We start from the raw sequence: 18,234 nt of genomic DNA on the forward strand, positions 1-18,234 counted from the left end.
ACCAGGACCCTCCGATATGGACGGGATGCTCTGGATTTCAGCTCCTGCCCCCTGCAATCCTGTCCCCACCCAGCAGTTAGAACGACCTTGTGAAAACATAAATCCCTTGCTTACAACCTTTCAATGGCTTCTGATTACACTGAGAATCAATTCGAAGCTCCTCTCTGTGGTCTGCAAGGCCCCTACATGATCTGGCCCCTGCCCGCCATCTGTGACCTTGTCTCCAGTTCTCCAAGTGTTTCAGCCACATAAGGTCCTCTTCCAGTTCCCGGAACATAGCCTGCGCTCAGAGGCTTAGCACTTGCTGTTCCCTGTCCTCAGGATGCTCTTCTCCCAGCCTGGCCAGCTCCATCCAGGTCATCTTCAGTCACCTCCACACAAAGGCAGTCTCTGGCCCCTCATTTGGGGTCTTTTTCCCTACCTTCTGCTCCTCCAACCCCACCCTCATATTCTCCATCACAGCACCCTGTTTATTTCCTTCCTAGTTCTTAGGATGACTTTATTTTTGTTTGCCTGTCTTGCCCATTATTTTATCTCTAGCAACTGATTCACAGCAGTCAATTAAGCCTATAGTGTTCAGTCATGTTTGAATGAATTAATAAGCTAATCAGCTAGTCTAGAAGAGGAAGAGCTTGTCTGACAAAAGGGCAAGTTATTCTGGTGCATTTGGGAAAGAAAATTGGTGATGAGATGAGAAGTCCAGCTCATCTTTCAATTAAGCATGCCCCAAGAAGAAGGGACAGAATGGAGGGAGAGACAGGAGGACGGGGCGGGGTGGGGGGAACCGGGAAACGCATTAGCATGATGTTTTCCTTGTTAATTTCTTCACCCTTGACTGCAGGAAAAGCATCGCCCCCACCCCCACCCCCACCCCCCGGATCCCAAGCTTAGGCTTCTTTTGCTAGTTCCTGAGCCACAATCAGAGAGGGCAAGTTCGGGGTTGTGCTATCCTCCCGGTTTCCTTGTTCCGTTTGAAAAGCCTCGTATGTTTATTCTATAATAAATGACTTATTAAATGCTAGGAGACAGGCCCTGGGGCTGATTTCCTGGAATGTTAAATTCCAGTAGCTTAGGAAAGCAGCAGAGCCTATTACTGTTGGCTCCAGCCCAGAAAGCGGGGAACGTGTGGTCAGGTGATTCTATTTCCTTTCATTTTTTGAGCTTATAAAAGTATTTCCCATGAGTGCCGCCTCACCTTCTCTTCCACAGACACGGCGGCTGAGGCCTCAATGTCCCCGAATTCGGGGAAAGCAACAGTGATGTCACAGGGACAGTCCTAACCTTGGGGTCTGAAGGGTTATCGTGAGACCCCAGGAGTTTCGTTTATTGGGCTGAGCTGGAGAAAATTCTGTGCTGCAGAGAGAGGGTGCTGAGATCCCTGACCCTCTTTTATTACATCTCAGAAAATATGTCTGGTGCCCTCAGTTTTGTTGGCCTTCAGTGTTTAGATTCAAAATGGAGACTTGAGGAAGAGAAAAAATTGGGGTTTCTTTATGCCCATATTCATCCAAGATTAGGACACAGTATAAATGGTTTTTCTTCAACCAATATTGCTGAGTAATTCCTCCATGCCTGGTACTACTTTATTTTTATTTTTTAATTAATTTTTATTGGAGTATGGCTGCTTTACAATGTTATGTTAGCCTCCACTGCACAACAAAATGAATCAGCCATACATACAGATATCCCCTCCCTTTGGACTTCCCTCCCATTTTACCACAGTGCATTAAGTAGAGTTCCCTGTGCTATACAGTATGTTCCCATCAGTTGTCTATTTTATACATAGTATCAATAATGTATATGTGTCGATCCCAGTCTCCCAATTCCTCCCTCCCCTCCCCTTTCCCCCTTGGTATCCGTACATTTGTTCTCTACGTCTATGTCTCTATTTCTGCTTTGCAAATAAGATCATCTACACCATTTTTCTAGATTCCACATGTATGCGTTAATATACAATATTTGCTTTTCTCTTTCTGACTTACTTCACTCTGTATGACACTCTCTGGGTCCATCCACGTCTCTACTAATGACCCAATTTCGTTCCTTTTTATGGCTGGCCCGGTACTATTTTAAACCTAGCTCAGCAGGGCCCAGTCTCTGCCTTCTAGAAGCTTATAGTCTAGTTGAGGAGATAACAAATAGCGCTCAAATAAGGGGAATTCATTAAAAAGAGATCTACCTTAGTAATTAAGTTCCCTTCCCTCTTCGTATCATTAGTTGGTTTATCCTCAGAAATTTATTTTAATATTACTCTAAGCCAAACATTCCTAGGAAGATACATCTGCCAAGCAACAGCATATATTCTACAGTGATGCAGAAATTAGTTTTTGGACTGTCTACTCTTCCAAAGGATTTTGTGGTTTGAATTACTCTTTCCTCAGTGAGGACTGGCTATAAATAATCTCTCCCTGCAGCATCATAATTGCATCCTAGCACCATGGAGGCCATCTCCTTGGCAGCCTGTGCCCGGGGGCTGGGCAGGCAGTAGGAAAGCAGGGTGTCCCCTCCTCGGGGCTGGTGAAGGCCCCCAGCAGCCCTCAGGCCTTTCTCCACCCTTAGGTTGAAAGATCTCTTCTACCGCTCCAGCAACCTTCAGTACTTCAAGCGGCTCATTCAGATCCCTCAGCTGCCAGACGTAAGTGTGCCCGGCCACACCCAGGGAGCTGCTGAGTCCTGGAGGCTGTCTTAGAGGCTGGCAGGTGGGCAGGGTTTGAGGATGCGTCTTCCCTTTTCAGAACCCACCCAACTTCCTACGAGCCTCCGCCCTGTCAGAGCACATCAGCCCCGTGGTGGTGATCCCAGCCGAGGCCTCGTCCCCCGACAGCGAGCCAGTCTTAGAGAAGGATGACCTCATGGACATGGATGCGTCCCAGCAGGTGAGGACCACTTAGGAGGAAGCTCAGGCCTTCCCGTTGCCCCCGGGGAGGGCGGGAGGACCCGGGACAAGTTCAGCCACCTTCTAACCCAAGCGCTGACCTAGGCTGATCATGCTGCCCTGCGGTCCCTAGGAGGCGCCGTAAGTGTACCTGAACCAGATTAAGAAAGCATCCGTTCCCACGTGTCACTCATGAGACCCACGCAGACCTCTCTGGGTCTCTAACCTTGTCCTTACTCCTTTCTGGTCGCCGCAGAATTCATACGACAGCAAGTTCGATGACATCTTTGGCAGCTCCTCCAGCAGCGATCCCTTCAATTTCAACAGTCAGAACGGCGTGAACAAGGATGAGAAGTGAGTCCGGGCTGTGGAGTTAAAGCACATGGTGCAAAAGCTAAATTAAGCCATGATCTCACTTGCCACACCCAACCAAAGAGGAATTCTTGGGCTTCTTCGATAAATGTCTTGACCTTCGAATACTGGCCCCTTTAAAATCCCAAAGGAAAATCGAATGAGGCTGAAATACCCATGGACCTGTGGGTGGTAGATTAGTATCTGGAAACACTGACGGTCTTAGAGTATAACTTACAGGATTTCAAAGAATTGTTCCCAAATTAACATCGGCTTTTAACCTCCTCCCTGGGTCTCCTAGCTCGCATTTAAAAGGCAAGGGATAGAAGCACAGTGGAAGCAAACTTGCTCTCCTTCTGTTCCCAGGGATCACTTAATTGATCAACTGTACGGAGAGATCAGTGGGCTGAAAGCACAGCTGGAAAACATGAAGACTGAGGTATGAATTGGGCTCTGATCCACAGCTGGGCTTCACCGGAACGTGACAGCTTTTAATATAACATTTGCTTCACATCCACCCTTGTTGGGCGACACATCTTCACCAGGTCGTTACGCATTTCCAGTGCACTTACCCTTGAGAGCAGCATTTAAGCCACGCTCCAGGGGCCCTGTGATAGTGAGAGATAATTGTGATCACCAGCTGGCTATGAAGCTGTGCGGTGAGAGACTTATTCTTCTCACTGGGCGATGAGAAGGTCTGACTTGTAGCTCTGCTGGCAGTTTGCAGTGTCTGGTGCTGAGGCTTTACCCTGGGACCGGCAAATGTCCTCTCCTTCTTCATTTCAGCTGGTCCATCACCGCTCCCAGGCCCCTCTAACAGGACCGGAACTCCCCTGCCGTCACCCCCTGTTGTTGCTGGGTGGGTGGCTTGTAGTGACCAGAGGGGTCCACTCTCGTGAGGCCTTGGGAGTGGGCTTGTTAGGAAGACCGAGGTGTTGATGCGGCTGGCGCTGGAGACGTGGCAGGTCGGCCCCGCTCGGCCCGCCCAGCGCTCATCCCCGGGCCCTCCCGCAGAGCCACCGAGCCATGCTGCAGCTGAAGGGCCGCATCAGCGAGCTGGAGGCCGAGCTGGCCGAGCAGCAGCACCTGCGGCAGCAGGCGGCCGACGAGAGCGAGTTCCTCCGGGCCGAGCTGGACGAGCTCAGGAAGAAGCGAGAGGACACGGAGAAGGCTCAGCGGAGCCTGACGGAGATCGAGAGTAAGGGGCTGCCACTGAGCTGGGCATGAGGGTGGGGCCGGGGAGGACGGAGCCCAGCGAGACCCCGGATGGAGGCTGAGGCCCGGCGCCAGAGCCCCCGCCTCGAGTCTGTCCGGGAGGCCGTCGTGAATGCCGGTGTCACCAGTCAGAAGGGCAGATTGACGTCCGGCAGGTTGAGAGCCCCACTTGAGGCCCTGCTGGGAACACGGAGATGGGGATACAGAGGATGACGAAGGAGAGGGAGCCTAAGAAAATTCGTGGCATAAAAGCCAAAAACCCTGATAAAGTAAATGCCGAGCATGAAATGCTCAAGGCATTCATGAGTGGAGGGATTTGAATTAGGTGAATTGTTCATTAAAGAAGACTTCCCAGAGGACTTTATTTCAGTAGGGTTTTTGAGGGAGAAGGAGGTATATATGCTTGTGAAAAGGAGGGACGATCTTCTGGGGGTTCTGGCTTATTGGAAGGAGGACAGAGGGTCCCCGCCAGTGTAGACCCCTCACCTGTGTCCATGACAATACAGGGAAAGCCCAAGCCAACGAGCAGCGCTACAGCAAGCTAAAGGAGAAGTACAGCGAGCTGGTGCAGAACCACGCCGACCTGCTGCGGAAGGTAGGACCCGCACTGCCCCCATCGGCATGCGCAGGCCCCACTGCACGGGGGAGACGGTGACTTGGGCCACGTGGCTTTTCCAGGGCTGGCGCCCCTGCCGTTTCTTGGAAACCACAGCTCCCTGGCCTCCTGTATCTCGAGCTCCACCTTAGGTGCCAGCCCCACTAGCATTAGCATTATCCCCCATCTTTATCATTTTGGCAAATAGTTGAGAGTTGAGCATCTGAAGGTGACAGCTTCCTTCTGGGTGGGAAAGTGACGTCTGTGTCCGAATCTAGGGCACTCACGGTCTGAATGCCATCATTTGTTCCGGAAGGAAGATGGCCTTTATGCTGGAGATAAGCTAGTTCGAGATACTGTTCTTCTCCTACAGAATGCAGAGGTGACCAAACAGGTGTCCGTGGCCAGACAAGCCCAAGTGGATTTGGAACGGGAGAAAAAAGAGCTAGAGGATTCTTTCCAGCGCATAAGCGACCAGGCCCAGCGGAAGGTGAGTAGAAGAACTAGGTGGGAATTGGTGGGGGGGAGAGTGTCTGTCCGAGATGGAGGTGGGCCTTGAGCACTGCACAGATTGAAAGACCTCGTCGTCTGCTTCACGAGCAGGTAGAGCCCTGTGGGAGGGTGACAAGAGACCGTACAGGACAGGACGTGGTTACCCATGTGTAAGGGGTTAGAGGCATGATGTGATGAAGGGTCTGAAGTTGAGTGGGGCTCATCAGCTAGGACGAGTCTCGAGGAGGTTTTGAAGTGGAAGCAGGTGGATGTCAGAGAGGAGTGGCATTTATAAAGACCCACAGCCAGAACTCCCATGAGTTGGGATGGGGTTGGCGGCAGGACCGACTGGAGTAAAGAGATGTCGGGTGGATAAAATGGAATGCCTTACACTTAGAGTAGTGGCTTTCACGCTTTCCTGTGACCCAAAGTGAAAAATACATCTAATGGAAATCAAAGTTTCACAGAGCAATACTTATCCTTATTATGTGAATGCATGTGGATTTTTTTGGCGGGGGAAGCTCTGTTTACTGCATTCTTTTTTTTTTTTTTTTTTTTTTATAAAGGATGGTCTTTTTTTTTTTTTTTTAAATTTATTTATTATTTATGGCTGTATTGGGTCTTCGTTTCTGTGCGAGGGCTTTCTCTAGTTGCGGCAAGCGGGGGCCACTCTTCATCGCGGTGCACGGGCCTCTCACCATCGCGGCCTCTCTTGTTGTGGAGCACAGGCTCCAGACGCGCAGGCTCAGCAATTGTGGCTCACGGGCCCAGTTGCTCCGCGGCATGTGGGATCCTCCCAGACCAGGGCTCGAACCCGCGTCCCCTGCATCGGCAGGCAGACTCTCAACCACTGCGCCACCAGGGAAGCCCTACTGCATTCTTTTAAAAATGTTAGCTGTGAATTCTTACTCATGGGTCACAACCCGCTCTTTGAAAAACACCACTTAGAAATCAAAGAAGGGAAATTGTTTCAAGACGGTGGGATGGGGTGAGTCAGCAATATACCTACCACCGGGTGTTGGGATGCCTGAATTAAAGATCTGGTTCTGCTTTAATTAGTATTATGGGCTCAAGCATGACATTTGGGAAATGTCCCTAAAACTCCCCCCGCCCCCGCTCCCTTGACATTTCCTGAAGCTGGAAAAAAAATTTTTGGAACATTCTGAGCTCTCACCTTCCCCCTGCTTTTTTGTCAGGGTAAAACTTGCTTCTATATAAAAGAGTATACAAATCTTACAAGTATAGCTTGGGAATTTTTACACGTGTTTATCCTGTGAAATCACCACCCAGGTCGGAGCGCTCCTGTTTTTCTTCTCTTTCAGACTCAAGAACAGACGGAAGTACTAGAGAGTTTGAAGCAAGAACTTGCCACCAGCAAACAGGAACTCCATATTGTCCAAGGCAGCCTGGAAAGTTCTGCCCAGGTAAGCGTCATCTGTCTTTCCCTTCCTCATTCCTTTCCATCTCTGGCTTTGGTGTTGCTGGCACCCGGCATCCATCACCATGAGCACATGGCCCACCTTGGTCCCATCTGGTATCGGTGTGTCCTTGGGAAGGGGCAGATTCCTTGTGGCCTGGTGGTGGGTTTGGACCTCTGGAAAGGGGACAGTTTAATTCTCCCAGCAACTCCCTCTTCCCACTCGGTCGCCATGCAGTCAGAAGCAAAATGGACCGCCCAGATCGCCGAGCTGGAGAAGGAGCGGGGCCGCCTGGTGGAGGCCGTGGCCTGTCGAGAGGAGGAACTGTCCAGTCTTCGGGAACAGCTGGAATACACCCAGATCAAACTGTCCAGCACACAGGCAAGTAACGGACGCCCACTGGGGCTGACCAAGTCCAATTTCATACCCATGGGCCTCGGCAGTGTATGCGTGGAGGCAGGGGGGCTGTGAAAGGGGTTTGGGGCCTTTGGCCGGATCGCGAAGGCGAATATTCTGCGGGCATAGCTCCTAATGCCAGCACACAGAGCAGATGAGAAGGGATGCACCTGGCACTCTGTCCCCAAGGGTGGAGGACGGGCTGCCGTGGTCCATCCGCATAGCCTCCTGTGCTCGGTGGCGCACACCTGTGGACAAAGTTAAAGGCTTTTTCTCTGTGTCAAGCTAACTGGCTTCAGCCTCATTAGCAGCCGCTCGAGCTCAGGTGCCAGGAATCCCAGCTGTGTCACAGGTGGCTGCTGCATGGAGGCTCATTAGGGGGCCCATGGCCGACTCTCACTTCCCTGGACCATCTCTAGGAGTCTGTATGCCGGCTCGCGAAGGACCAACGAAAAATGCTTCTGGCGGAGTCGAGGAGGGCTGCCGAGCAGGTGGTGCAGGAGGCCCTGAGGCGGTTTGAGGAGCCCACTCTCTTCAGCTGCGCCGGATCTGCAGGTGCCCTTCCCCTTGCCCGGCTTGCAGGTGCTGGATCCTTACAGCCCAATGCTCTTCGGCGTCGGCCTTGAATCCCGTGAGACCCTGATCTCAGGGGTTCCCAGCCCAGCTGCATGTCAGGATCACCTGGAGATGCCCAGGGCCCACCCCCCCGCCTAAGTTCTATTCAGTCGGCAGCTCTGCAGCACAGGGCCTGCGCAGTAGTATTTTCTAAACCCCCCCAGCTCTCACCCCTCACCCCCGGGTGTGGTAACTACTGCTTTGGTCGTGGATCACGCTGATGAAATGCATCCTGGGAGCTGAGGCCTGATAACAATTCTGAATGCCGGGAGGAGGGGGAACAGACGGGCCTCTGTGTCTCTGAGGAGAACAGTGTGGTCTGAATCCAGAGGCGGCTGCCAGGAGCTTCAAATCTAGACAGGGAGGCATCATCCTTAAGCATGGAGAGGCAGAAACGATAAAATCCCCACAGGGTCACAGGCATGAGCAAGGGCCCACTCTGCGTGCCCCAGAGTCCTCGGGGCGTGTGGTGAAGTCAGGAGCCCCCGTGGTGAGAGGAGGGCTTTGGTGCACGGTAGATGGGAGAGCATCCAGGCCCGGGGCATTTGTGAAGTCCTGGACGTAGCCATGAACAGATCTCATTACAGCTCATTTTCGAGCAGAGGGGACTTGTCGGTAGTCTTGAGAGGTCCCGTTCAGAACAAGGCAGACGGGAGGAAACAGCTGACGGGTGATTTTTATTATCAGCTAGAAAGGTCTCGATTCAGTGAAGTGTTTCAGGAAGGACTGTGATATCTTGTTCAGCGGGGAACCCGTCTGTAGGGAAATCCAACAGTTGCAAATGAAGTAGCGCACTGGGTACCTCATGTACTGCGAGAACACCAGGACATGGGGCAGCTGTGGGCGGATTCCACAAGAGATGGTATGAGCTGGGTTTTGAAGGAAGAGGAGAGACATAAAGCCGTGGAGAGGAACAAGAGTGGGGAATAATAATCATAAAAACAGCTGACATTTACCGAGTGCTTGCAACATGCCAGGCACGATTGTACGTGCTTTATGTGCCTTGGCCCAGCAATCTCACTGTGATGCCGGGAGGTGGTACTATTATTCCTCCTTTGTCGGATGAGGAAGCAGGCACATGTGGCCTGAGAACACAGCCAGTAGTGATAGAGCCAGGAGCTACAACACGTATGCCACAAGACGCAAGAGCCCATACTTTAACTCCTGTGCGTGCGATTCAGTCTCCGTGAACCAGTGCACAGAGGCACAGCAGTGGGAATGACGGTGTTGTGGGCAGAAAGTGAGTGTAGATTAGCCCTCGTGGAGTCAGGGGTCTGAGCCCAAGAGTAATGAGAGTCCAAGGGCCTTGAAAGACTTAACAGGAAGGCCTGGATTTGATTCAGTGGGCAGTGTTGGGAAATGAGGGGCAGAAGCTAGACCGTGATGCCATTGCCGTGGTTCTTGGCTAAAGGACCAGGTAGACTCAGAAGTACAGCCTTTGAAGCTACAGTAAGAGAATCACGTACCAGCATGGCCATCGATCTCTCCTCCCTCCCCCTTCTTAGGGAAGCTCCTGCAGGGCCGGGGCCCCCCACTGGGAAGGCCATCCGTCAGGCAGCTTAACTAACAGGGATGAAGCGAGCTGAGACAACTCTGACTCTGACTTTGCCCTGTCTTCCCTCTCACAGATCACCTACTCTCCACGGTCAGGTCCGTTTCCAGCTGCATCGAGCAACTGGAAAAATGCTGGAGCCAGTATCTGGCCTGCCCAGAAGGTAAGAGAGGTGAAGGATAGGGTCTGTCGCTAGTGACAGCTGGGCCGGGGTCCGAAACGCTGGAACGTGGCAATGGTGACCAGTTCCTAGGCACCCAGAAAGGAGTGTGTGTGTCTAACTTGCAAAGCGGGGAGGAAGGAGGTATGAAAGTGACCGCCCCCCACCACCACCCCTCCAGCAGGACTGAGAAAGTTTCCTTTAAACTCCTGGCAGATATCAGTGGGCTTCTCCACTCGGTAACCCTCCTGGCCCACTTGACCGGTGACACCATTGTTCATGGCAGCACCACCTGCCTTAGAGCCCCGCCAGAGCCTGCTGACTGTAAGTACCAGGGTGAGGGGTCACCACCACAGCACGGGGAGCAGGGGGCCTTTAAAAGTCTCTGTCGCCTTGCCTCTGCAGCTCTGACCGAGGCCTGTAAGCAGTATGGCAGGGAGACCCTCACCTATCTGTCTTTCCTGGAGGAAGAAGGAATCGTCGAGAATGCCGACAGCACAGCCATGAGGAGCTGCCTCGCCAGGATCACAGCCATTGGCGAGGTATCATCAGTGTTATCCCTGGGAAAGTCATTTTTTGGTATGAGCGCTGGGGATTTCTTCAGGGATCAGTGATGTTCTAAGCCAGTTCTTTCTGTACTTTAAACTTGACTCTGGAAAGTAGAGTTAGAACTGTAAAACTTGACCTTCTGATTGACTTTCCAGTTATATTTAGTTCACTGGATATTATTAATTGAGAGTCTTCTGTGTGATCATCACTGTGCTAAGCTACCTGTTTTCAAGGGTTTTTATCTGGCTGGGCAGGTAACACCTAAAATGAAGATAATATATTTATTCACTCAGTAACGGTGTAGTGACTGTGACCTATGTACAGGGAATTGTGCCAGGTGTAGTTCTACAGGGACAAATAAGGCATGGCCTCCCTGGGGAATTAAAATAAGGAAATCAACCTTTTTTTTTTTTTGGCTGTGTTGAGTCTTAGTTGTGGGATCTTCATTGCAGCATGCAGGATCTTTCATTGCGGCACGTGGGCTCTTCGTTGCAGCACACAGGCTTCTCTCTAGTTGTGGCACATGGGCTCCAGAGCATGTGGGCTCTGTAGTTTGTGGCACACGGGCTCTCCAGTTGTAGTGCACGGGCTCAGTAGTTGTGGCACGTGGGCTTAGTTGCCCCGTGGCGTGTGGGATCTTAGTTCCCTGACCAGGGATTGAACCTGGGTCCCCTGCATTGAAACGCGGATTCTTAACCACTGGACCATCAGGGGAGTCCTGGAAATCAACCATTTCTATACAGTGTGATGCAGATCTATTTAAGGAGTACAGTGCAAGGCAGCTTCTAATTCCTAGAATAGTAGGAATATTGCCACCTAAAATAGTGGGAATGATAAATTCAGAGAAGGAAGAGACCAGGGCCAGAGGTCATATCCTCATCATCTCTCATTCGAACTCCGCCGAGTGGCTTGCAGGATCTTAGTTCACCAACCAGGGATCCAACCCCTGGCAATGAAAGCGCAGAGTCCTAACCACTGGACTGCCAGGGAATTCCCTCATCTGAATTTTTTTTTAATTTATTTATTTTATTTATTTTATTTTTGGCTGCGTTGGGTCTTCGTTGCTGCACGTGGGCTTTCTCTAGTTGCGACGAGCGGGGGCTACTCTTCGTTGCAGTGCGCAGGCTTCTCATCGCGGTGGCTTCTATTGTTGCAGAGCATGGGCTCTAGGCGCATGGGCTTCAGTAGTTGTAGCACGTGGGCTCAGTAGTTGTGGCTCGCGGGCTCTAGAGTGCAGGCTCAGTAGTTGTGGTGCACGGGCTTAGTTGCTCCGCAACACGTCGGATCTTCCCGGTCCAGGGCTCGAACCTGTGTCCCCTGCATTGGCAGGTAGATTCTTAACCACTGCGCCACCAGGGAAGCCCTGAAGGTGTTTTTAAAGTACCTCCCAAGCAGCAAATACAGTCAGTGCTGCACAATGGTGGGGTCAGGGTCTGAGCGGCTGCAACTGAATGGCCTTGTGGGGTTCGACAGGGATGGCCTTCTGGAAAGAGGTGGGTTCTGAGTGAGAATAGAAGCGGGAGGAGCGTGGAGTTGCAGAGCTCATGTGGTAGAGAGTTCCAGACAAGTCCCACCACGGTGTGCAGAAGTGTGTTACGTGGTGGGACCCTCCTACCTTCTGCCGTCATGTGGGGGTTACCTGTCCACCATGGGAGGGTAGAGAGAAGGTCAAAGGGTCATTTCCGCCTTCGTGATGCTGTTCACAGGAGCTCCTGCCCAGAGGCCTGGACATCAAACAGGAGGAACTGGGGGACCTGGTGGACAAAGAGATGGCTGCCACTTCCGCTGCCATTGAAACCGCTACGGCCAGAATAGAGGTATGGAAGTCTCTGCAGGATCACCTGAAGTGATGCTATGCAGCTACCTTTCGGCAGCATTGCCCGCTGGGTATATCTCAGCCGTTCTCTGCAGAGCCCCCTGTAAAACAAACCAAAACCCAAATCCTCTGGGATCGCTGAGGTACAGAAAATAGAAAGTTCTCCAAGGGAAAATGAGCAGTTTCCTCAAGGATCACATACTTTGGTGTCAGGCCATCCTACATTCGAGTTCCAGACTGACCGCTAAGTTACGTTAACCCCGCTAAGATTCAGCTTCCGTTTCTATATGATGGTGATGTTAACAGTACCTTCCTCAGAGGGGTGTTGTAAAGAGCTCAATGAGGTAATGCACATGGATCTCAGTGCCAGGCACTCAGTAAACCAGCGGTAACTGTTGTCTCAGGGAAAAGCTGAGCGGGCACCGTTGGAAAGGTCACGTATTACTCCTTTGATGGAAGACTCAGGCACCTGCCTTGGTGTGCTGCCTGCCTCGAGGACCTGGTAGCAGCTGCCCCTGTTGGCATGGTGCCGTAGCTCTCAGAGTTCTGTGCACATCAGCCCAGGTGCCAAAATGTCAAGACACAGACTGTAGCTCCAGCTGCCTCCCACTGAGTAGATCGGAGGTCTGGGTTCTTTTCCTGACTCTCACGAGGACATGGGTGGGCACTTCTAGGTTTCTCAGCTACAGCAGGATGTTGGACCCCAGGTGTAGCAGGACACCAGTGGGTTCTCAGTACCTGTGATGTACTGAGAAACTCTGCTTCTTTTTTAATAGGAGATGCTCAGCAAATCCCGAGCTGGAGACACAGGAGTTAAATTGGAGGTGAATGAAAGGTCAGTCTGAGCGTCGTGACACCTAGGTGGTCAGGATCCGTCTTTCCTGCACTGGATCATACTGATTAGAATAGAACATTAGCCGCCACAGGGAAGGGAAGGGCTGAGTCTATGGAATTGTCAGTATCAGTATTAATGATGACCATGATATCAATATTGCATTATAGGGGAAAGAAACCCCAAGAGTCACTACTTACCTATTCCTTATGAAGAAGATCCACAATCAAGTCTCCTCTCTCACCCACCTTTCCTTCAGAGCTTCACCTCCAGAATATTCCCTGCCTTTTTTCCCATCCCAAGTTTGCCTGTGTTCAGGAGAGAAAAAGAAAACAAGTCTTCCGCATTGTTTTTGGTATCTGTTTTGTGTCCCTGACTTTTTTGTTGTTGTTTTTGCTTATTGCAGGATCCTTGGCTCCTGTACCAGCCTAATGCAGGCTATTCAGGTCCTGATCGTGGCCTCAAAGGAGCTCCAGAGAGAGATAGTGGAGAGTGGCCGGGTAAGCGTGGGTGAGGGCCCTAGACACAGCAAACATCGGTTACTGATTCCCAGCTCAGTGAGAGGTGGAGTCTACTTGATACACATTCAATGAGGTCTAGGTGTGCTGCCATCCAGCCGTGTGTGTCCACCTGAGGGCACAGCTGCCACTCCCATGGATGTCAACAAATGCTATGGAAAGAAGCTGGGGTATGGCCAGGTCCCCAGAGGGCAGTCAGCCAGAGCCTCCAGCGACAGGCTCATTCACCCCGGTGGACGTCACTGGAACCTGCCATGGAAGCCCAGTGTGCATTGCAAGTCTGGGCTCTTGGAGGAGGGAGTGAGGACTTTTAAAACCAGGCAAATCAGCAATGCCAACCTGGTGCTGACTCTCCACTGTAGGCTCTGCCCGTGTCTCTTTCTGTGCATGCGGGATCTTGGTTCCCCGACCAGGGATCGAACCCACACCCCCTGCAGTGGAAGCACAGGATCTTAACCACCAGACCGCCAGGGAAGTCCCTGCCGTCTCTTTCCAACAACAGTTAACTCGCAATGATTCAGACAGACTCTGCCTCCGTCCCTTGTTGACATCATCACTTCAGTTATCTTGCTTCTTTGCTGGTGTCATCAGCCTCTTTTTTCCTTTCTCACATCCCTTTTTGCGGCTGCAGCTCAGGAGACAAAGGTCCAGAGAGGGGGCTATGAACCTAAAAACAACCTATAAAGAACGAAGGTATACCATTTACCACGTGATGTTACAGTGAAATGACTGACAGCTTTCTAGGAAGCAGGGTCTCATCAAAAGTAAAATCTGCCAGCACCCTGAGTTTGAACTTGTCAGATTCCAGAATTGTTTAATATTTTGATGAGTAAAATGTTTCTGGCTCATCATAAATGTATGGTGGAGTAGAAGGACGTGCTCTCACTCCCTCTTGTGAGAATACCAGAATCACAACTAGCTGCTGGACAATCATGGACAGGAAGACACTGGAACTCACCAGAAAAGATACCCCACATCCAAAGATAAAGGAGAAGCCACAATGAGACGGTAGGAGGGGCGCAATCACAGTAAAATCAAATCCCATAACTGCTGGGTGGGTGACTCACAGACTGGAGAACACTTATACCACAGAAGTCCACCCACTGGAGTGAAGGTTCTGAGCCCCACGTCAGGCTTCCCAACCTGGGCGTCTGGCAACAGGAGGAGGAATTCCTAGAGAGTCAGACTTTGAAGGCTAGTGGGATTTGATTGCAGGACTTCGACAGGACTGGGGGAAACAGAGACTCCACTCTTGGAGGGCACACACAAAGTAGTGTGTGCATCAGGACCCAGGGGAAGGAGCAGTGACCCCAGGGGAGACTGAATCAGACCTACCTGCTAGTGTTGGAGGGTCTTCTGCAGAGGCGGAGGGTGGCTGTGGCTCACCTTGGGGACAAGGACACTGGCAGCAGAAGTTCTGGGAAGTACTCCTTGATATGAGCCCTCCCAGAGTCTGTCATTAGCCCCAACAAAGAGCCCAGGTAGGCTCCAGTGTTGGGTTGCCTCAGGCCAAACAACCAACAGGGAGGGAACCCAGCCCCACCCATCAGCACTCAATTGGATTAAAGTTTTACTGAGCTCTGCCCACCAGAGCAACAGTCAGCCATACCCACCACCAGTCCCTCCCATCAAGCCTCTTAGATAGCCTCATCCACCAGAGGGCAGACAGCAGAAGCAAGAAGAACTACAGTCCTGCAGCCTGTGGAACAAAAACCACATTCACAGAAAGATAGACAATATGAAAAGGCAGAGGGCTATGTACCAGATGAAGGAACAGCTCTACAACAAATGCTAGAGGAACTTCTCTAAGTGGGAAACACAAGAGAAGAAAAGGACCTACAAAAACAAACCCAAAACAATTAAGAAAATGGTCATAGGAACATACATATCGATAATTACCTTAAACGTGAATGGATTAAATGCTCCAACCAAAAGACACAGGCTTGATGAATGGAAACAAAAACAAGACCCATATATATGCTGTCTACAAGAGACCCACTTCAGACCTAGGGACACATACAGACTGAAAGTGAGGGGATGGAAGAAGATATTCCATGCAAATGGAAATCAAAAGAAAGCTGGAGTAGCAATACTCATATCAGATAAAATAGACTTTAAAATAAAGGATGTTAGAAGACACAAGGAAGGACACTACATAATGATCAAGGGATCAATCCAAGAAGAAGATATAACAATTATAAATATATATGCACCCAACATAGGAGCATCTCAATACATAAGGCAACTGCTAACAGCTATAAAAGAGGAAATCGACAGTCACACAGTAATAGTGGGGGCCTTTAACACCTCACTTACACCAATGGACAGATCATTCAAACTGAAAATAAAGAAGGAAACAGAAGCTTTAAATGACACAATAGACCAGATAGATTTAATTGATATTTATAGGACATTCCATCCAAAAACAGCAGATTACAGTTTCTTCTCAAGTGCGCACGGAATATTCTCCAGGATAGATCACATCTTGGGTCACAAATCAAGCCTCAGTAAATTTAAGAAAATTGAAATCATATCAAGCATCTTTTCTGACCACAACACTGTGAGATTAGAAAACGTAAAAACGTAAAAAACACAAACACATGGAGGCTAAACAATACGTTACTAAATAACCAAGAGATCACTAAAGAAATCAAAGAGGAAATCAAAAAATACCTAGAGACAAATGACAATGAAAACACGATGATCCAATACCTATGGGATGCAGCAAAAGTAGTTCTAAGAGGGAAGTTTATAGCTATACAAGCCTACCTCAAGAAACAAGGAAAATTTCAAATAAACAATCTAACCTTACACCTAAAGGAACTAGAGAAAGAAGAACAAACAAAACCCAAAGTTAGCAGAAGGAAAGAAATCATAAAGATCAGAGCAGAAATAAATGAAATAGAAACAAAGAAAACAATGGCAAAGATCAATAAAACTAAAAGCTGGTTCTTTGAGAAGATGAACCAAATTGATAAACCATTAGCCAGACTCATCAAGAAAAAGAGGGAGAGGACTCAAATCAATAAAATTAGAAATGAAAAAGGAGAAGTTACAACAGACGCCGCAGAAATACAGCGCATCCTAAGAGACTACTACAAGCAACTCTATGCCAATAAAATGGACAACCTAGAAGAAATGGACAAATTCTTGGAAAAGTATAACCTTCCAAGACTGAACCAGGAAGAAATAGAAAATATGAACAGACCAATCACAAGTAATGAAATTAAAACTGTGGTTAAAAATCTTGCAACAAACAAAAGTCCAGGACCAGATGGCTTCACAGGTGAATTCTATCAAACATTTAGAGAAGAGCTAACACCCATCCTTCTCAAACTCTTCCAAAAAATTGCAGAGGAAGGAACACTCCCAAACTCATTCTATGAGGCCACCATCACCCTGATACCAAAACCAGACAAAGATACTACAAAAAAAGAAAATTACAGACCAATATCACTGATGAATATAGATGCAAAAATCCTCAACAAAATACTAGCAACAGAATCCAACAACACATTAAAAGGATCATACACCATGATCAAGTGGGATTTATCCCAGGGATGCAAGGATTCTTCAATATACGCAAATCAATCAATGTGATACACCATATTAACAAACTGAAGCATAAAAACCATATGATCATCTCAATACAGGCAGAAAAAGCTTTTGACAAAATTCAACACCCATTTATGATAAAAACTCTCCAGAAAGTGGGCATAAAGGGAACCTACCTCAGCATAATAAAGGCCATATACGACAAACCCACAGCAAACATCATTCTCAATGGTGAAAAAGTGAAAGCATTTCCTCTAAGATCAGGAACAAGACAAGGATGTCCACTCTCACCACTATTATTCAACATAGTTTTGGAAGTCCTAGCCACGGCAATCAGAGAAGAAAAAGAAATAAAAGGAATACAAATTGGAAAAGAAGAAGTAAAACTGTCACTGTTTGCAGATGACATGATACTATACATAGAGAATCCTAAAAATGCCACCAGAAAACTACTGGAGCTAATCAATGAATTTGGGAAAGTTGCAGGATACAAAATTAATGCACAGAAATCTCTTGCATTCCTATACACTAATGATGAAAAATCTGAAAGAGAAATTAAGGAAACACTCCCATTTACCATTGCAATAAAAAGAATAAAATACCTAGGAATAAACCTACCTAGGGAGACAAAAGACCTGTATGCAGAAAACTATAAGACACTGATGAAAGAAATTAAAGATGATACCAACAGATGGAGAGATATACCATGTTCTTGGATTGGAAGAATCAATATTGTGAAAATGACTATACTACCCAAAGCAATCTACAGATTCAATGCAATCCCTATCAAATTGCCAATGACATTTTTTACAGAACTAGAACAAAAAGTCTTAAAATTTGTATGGAGACACAAAAGACCCCGAATAGCCAAAGCAGTCTTGAGGGAAAAAAACAGAGCTGGAGGAATCAGGCTCCCTGACTTCAGACTATACTACAAAGCTACAGTAATCAAGGCAATATGGTACTGGCACAAAAACAGGAACATAGATCAATGGAACACGATAGAAAACCCAGAGATAAACCCACGCACCTATGCTCAACTAATCTATGACAAAGGAGGCAAGGATATACAATGGAGAAAAGACAGTCTCTTTAATAAGTGGTGCTGGGAAAACTGGACAGCTACATGTAAAAGAATGAAATTAGAACACACCCTAACACCATACACAAAAATAAACTCAAAATGGATTCGAGACCTAAATGTAAGACCAGACACTATAAAACTCTTAGAGGAAAACATAGGAAGAACACTCTTTGACATAAATCACAGCAAGATCTTTTTTGATCCACCTCCT

At 48.8% G+C, this 18,234-nt stretch overlaps 1 protein-coding gene across 1 annotated transcript in view; it reads left to right on the forward strand.

Annotated features, from left to right (window-relative positions):
- The window catches only part of HIP1 (huntingtin interacting protein 1), a 151,266-nt gene that overhangs the window by 121,040 nt on the left and 11,992 nt on the right, over positions 1-18,234 (forward strand). Inside the window, exons 10-25 of the mRNA XM_007186558.2 lie at positions 2,560-2,635; positions 2,736-2,876; positions 3,132-3,229; positions 3,593-3,665; positions 4,241-4,424; positions 4,948-5,036; positions 5,410-5,526; positions 6,851-6,952; positions 7,184-7,327; positions 7,762-7,897; positions 9,586-9,672; positions 9,886-9,993; positions 10,075-10,211; positions 11,925-12,035; positions 12,811-12,869; positions 13,273-13,366. Of these exons, the coding sequence (XP_007186620.2) occupies positions 2,560-2,635; positions 2,736-2,876; positions 3,132-3,229; positions 3,593-3,665; positions 4,241-4,424; positions 4,948-5,036; positions 5,410-5,526; positions 6,851-6,952; positions 7,184-7,327; positions 7,762-7,897; positions 9,586-9,672; positions 9,886-9,993; positions 10,075-10,211; positions 11,925-12,035; positions 12,811-12,869; positions 13,273-13,366 (1,756 nt within the window). The remainder of the gene's footprint in view (positions 1-2,559; positions 2,636-2,735; positions 2,877-3,131; positions 3,230-3,592; positions 3,666-4,240; positions 4,425-4,947; positions 5,037-5,409; positions 5,527-6,850; positions 6,953-7,183; positions 7,328-7,761; positions 7,898-9,585; positions 9,673-9,885; positions 9,994-10,074; positions 10,212-11,924; positions 12,036-12,810; positions 12,870-13,272; positions 13,367-18,234) is intronic.

The sequence above is a fragment of the Balaenoptera acutorostrata genome, chromosome 15 (assembly GCF_949987535.1).
Source record: "Balaenoptera acutorostrata chromosome 15, mBalAcu1.1, whole genome shotgun sequence".
Classification (NCBI taxonomy): Eukaryota; Metazoa; Chordata; class Mammalia; order Artiodactyla; family Balaenopteridae; genus Balaenoptera; species Balaenoptera acutorostrata.